The 3834-nt window shown below is 29.7% G+C and overlaps 1 protein-coding gene across 1 annotated transcript in view; it reads right to left on the minus strand.

Moving 5' to 3' along the window:
- Positions 1 to 2163, minus strand: part of LOC143022018 (carbohydrate sulfotransferase 11-like) — an 11387-nt gene extending 9224 nt beyond the window's left edge. The window contains exon 1 of the mRNA XM_076179954.1: positions 1902 to 2163. Within this exon, the coding sequence (XP_076036069.1) occupies positions 1902 to 2163 (262 nt within the window). The remainder of the gene's footprint in view (positions 1 to 1901) is intronic.
- Positions 2164 to 3834: the final 1671 nt, after the last annotated feature.

Here is a 3834-nt window from a genome sequence, read left to right on the forward strand (position 1 = left end):
TGCTCTATTGTAACATCTGCACGCGTTAACACATAATCCGTGAAGACCCAGAGACTAATGTCAGTGTCTCAGAAACACACAAAAAGACTACGAACATACAAGATACTTATACATCGATGACTGCAATCCTAACTCGAATGTAAAATATATATATATATATATATATATATATATATATATATATATATATATATATATATATACATATATATATATACACATATATTATAGTACTATTCAGGGTGAGGACACAGAGCAATGGGGATTGAATATATATAAGTTATAATAATGATAATAATGATAATGATAATAATTCTAAAGTTTATAGTACATACATACATACATATACCAAGGCTTTTTCCCCCTTTCAAGGGAGGTAGCCAAAAAGGGAAAGGCATAAAAACACTCCCACCCATTTCATCCCTAAATACACTCCACACCCCTCCCACCGCCCTGGGTCAGAAGCAGTGTCGCAAGACACAGCACATCCACAGCAAGGCCGCTTCATTTAATCGGCGACCCCCCCTCTCCGTCCCCCTTTGCATATAAGGCGAGGACGGGGAGAAATCCCTTCGGGCTGCGTCAAAATTTACTCACACATACTACCCCACCCCCCACCCCCCCGCCCATTCCTCCTCATGCAGTCACAACATCATCCATATACAACCATTCTCCACTCACCTCTGTCTTCCGTCCTCTCCCTTCCTTCCTCAACAGACATTCCCCTCTTCCCCAAAGCCCCCTTCACCCTATAACAATAATTGTGTGAACATTGTGACGAATGTGGGTAGAAGGTAAAGGGAACACGGGATGAGGGAAATACTTTTATTCCTGACTAGTTTTGCCTGAGTGGATTCTTCAGAGGAATGAAGAAGCCACTCAGGCGAAACTAGCCATGAATAAAAGTATTTCCCTCCGCCCGTGTTCCCTTTACCTCCTACCCAATAACAGTAATAATGATAATGATAGTAATGATAATAATAATAAAAATAATAATAATAATAATAATAATGATAATAATGATAATAATGATAATAATGATAATAATGATAATAATGATAATAATGATAATAATGATAATAATGATAATAATGATAATAATGATAATAATGATAATAATGATAGCAATGATAATAATGATAATAATGATAATAATGATAATAATGATAATAATGATAATAATAATAATAATGATAATAATAATAATAATGATAATAATAATAATAATAATAATAATAATAATAATAATAATAATAATAATAATAATAATAATAATAATAATAATAATAATAATAATAATAATAATAATAACAATAATAATAATAATAATAATAATAATAATAATGATAATAATAATAATAATAATGATAATGATAATGATAATAATAATAATAATAATAATAATAATAATAATAATAATAATAATAATAATAATAATAATAATAATAATAATAATAATAATAATAATAATAATAATAATAATAATAATAATAATAATAATAATAATAATAATAATAATAATAATAATAATAATAATAATAATAATAATAATAATAATAATAATAATAATAATAATAATAATAATAAAAAAAAAAAATAATAATAATAATAATAATGATAATAATAATAATAATAATAATAATAATAATAATAATAATAATAATAATAATAATAATAATAATAATAATAATAATAATGATAATAATAATAATAATAATATAATAATAATAATAATAATAATAATAATAATAATAATAATAATAATAATAATAATAATAATAATAATAATAATAATAATAATAATAATAATAATAATAATAATAATAATAATAATGATAATAATAATAATAATAACCACAAGAATAGTATTTGTTTAAATTAGAGACGATGCTTAAACTGACATTCTGAAGGAATGTTTTGTGCAGCTTTTACCTTTGCGATGAGACAGAGTATCAGATTGTACTTTGGTGCAGAAAAGAGGACATCGTTCATTGTCTCTTCCACATTTTCTTTCACAATGTCCTTTGCTCTAGAGCATCCGTCAGTCAAGACCGCTTTCCTGGCTTCGAATCGTCGCTGTATACGTTCCATCCATTCATCGTCTCTTGATGGAGCCTCCGCCTTCTCAGGTTCATCCAGGTTTTTGTAGACTTCATTTTTCATGATATTCGTTCGTAGAAGTGATAGATTAAGCGACGGAGGATAAATAAAATCATGGTAAGGGAATAAGGCAATGGTTAGAAGTAGACTTGTGCATGCCGCTCCGGTGAGATACAAATATAGATGTATATTATGTTTCATTTTTGCTTTCTTAATCAGAGGATTGCTTTCTAGTGGCTTGTTTTTTTTTTTTTGTTTTTTTTTTGCAATGGCTTGTTTTTTTTGTTTGTTTTTTTGCAATGGGTTTTGACAGGAAACGTTTTTTTTTTTGTCAATTAATGAAGCAAATATTAAGCTTGGTAATATTCACTTCCCACTAATCTCGTGCAAGATAAGTCTATTTCCGTTTCTTCTTGGCAGTGTTTTAACGAACTTGTTTGGAGATTTCCCACTTCGCAAGATTAGTTATTTTGCCTATTTGAAAGAGAAAGAGAAGATCAATGGAAAATAAGATATATATTCAGTTTATTTGCATACAATCCAGAAATAGAAAGATAAGTTACTCTGAAGCCTAATTCGATCATTTCGTTCGATATGTCGCATTGATGTATTTTGTTACAATTCTATCGTGTTATGGACAATACTTTGAAAAAAAAAAATACACTGGTAGTCAACTAAGTAAAACCCAATTTCTATTTTCCGAGATTTTGTATCTGTGTTCCACTGCAAAAAAACTTATCAGCAAATGCTGTTTTTACACCAGTTTGTCTAGAAACATGTTCCCACTTCTTGCTCTGTATCACAAAAAACAAAAAAAACGTATAATTTTCTGACTCTACTGCTGCAATAAAATTTGGATTTTTTTTTTTTTTTTAGTTTCAAGCAATAACAACCACAAAGAGATCATAGATCAAAAGAATTTAAAAACAGTGTAACGAATGCAGACACCAAACTAGCGCGACATACTGAAAGGTATGACGAGTGATGTAACCTATTGAGAAAAAAAAAAAAAAAATAGAACGTTCACAAAGCTCTAAGTTAATCTTTGATATTGACGCAAGGTAACATCATCTTAGCAAAACAAACATACGAGTTTAATGTTGCTAGCGGAACGATCTAAACGATGCAAAGAGTTGATACAAGATAATAATGATCAAATTAATGATAATGGTAATGATAAGATTAATCATATTGATGATAATGATTATTATGATAACAGTCATAGTAATGGTTACATAGTAATGATAACAAAGATAACGGTTACAATACATATTGTAGCAATGACAACAAAGATTATAACGATATGACACGAATCATGCTCTTCGTGCGGATTTCTACCGTAAAAACCTACAGTAGACATGAGTAGACAAGTAGATGAACATCGAGTGAGGATATAGTCTCCTATCTAGGAGATGAATTGAATAGTTTGGTGGCAGCTTGATTAAAAGACAATGTATTTCACAATATGGAGATGGGACAAGACTAGAGTATAATGTCCTCCTCTCTCTCTCTCTCTCTCTCTCTCTCTCTCTCTCTCTCTCTCTCTCTCTCTCTCTCTCTCTCTCTCTCTCTCTCTCTCTCTCTCTCTCTCACACACACACACACACACACACACACACACACACACACACACACACACACACACACACACACACACACACACACACACACACACACACACACACACACACACACACACACACACACACACACACACACACACTCCACTCTCAC

Source organism: Oratosquilla oratoria, chromosome 43 (genome assembly GCF_046742065.1).
Source record: "Oratosquilla oratoria isolate Oo_2021 chromosome 43, ASM4674206v1, whole genome shotgun sequence".
NCBI lineage: Eukaryota > Metazoa > Arthropoda > Malacostraca > Stomatopoda > Squillidae > Oratosquilla > Oratosquilla oratoria.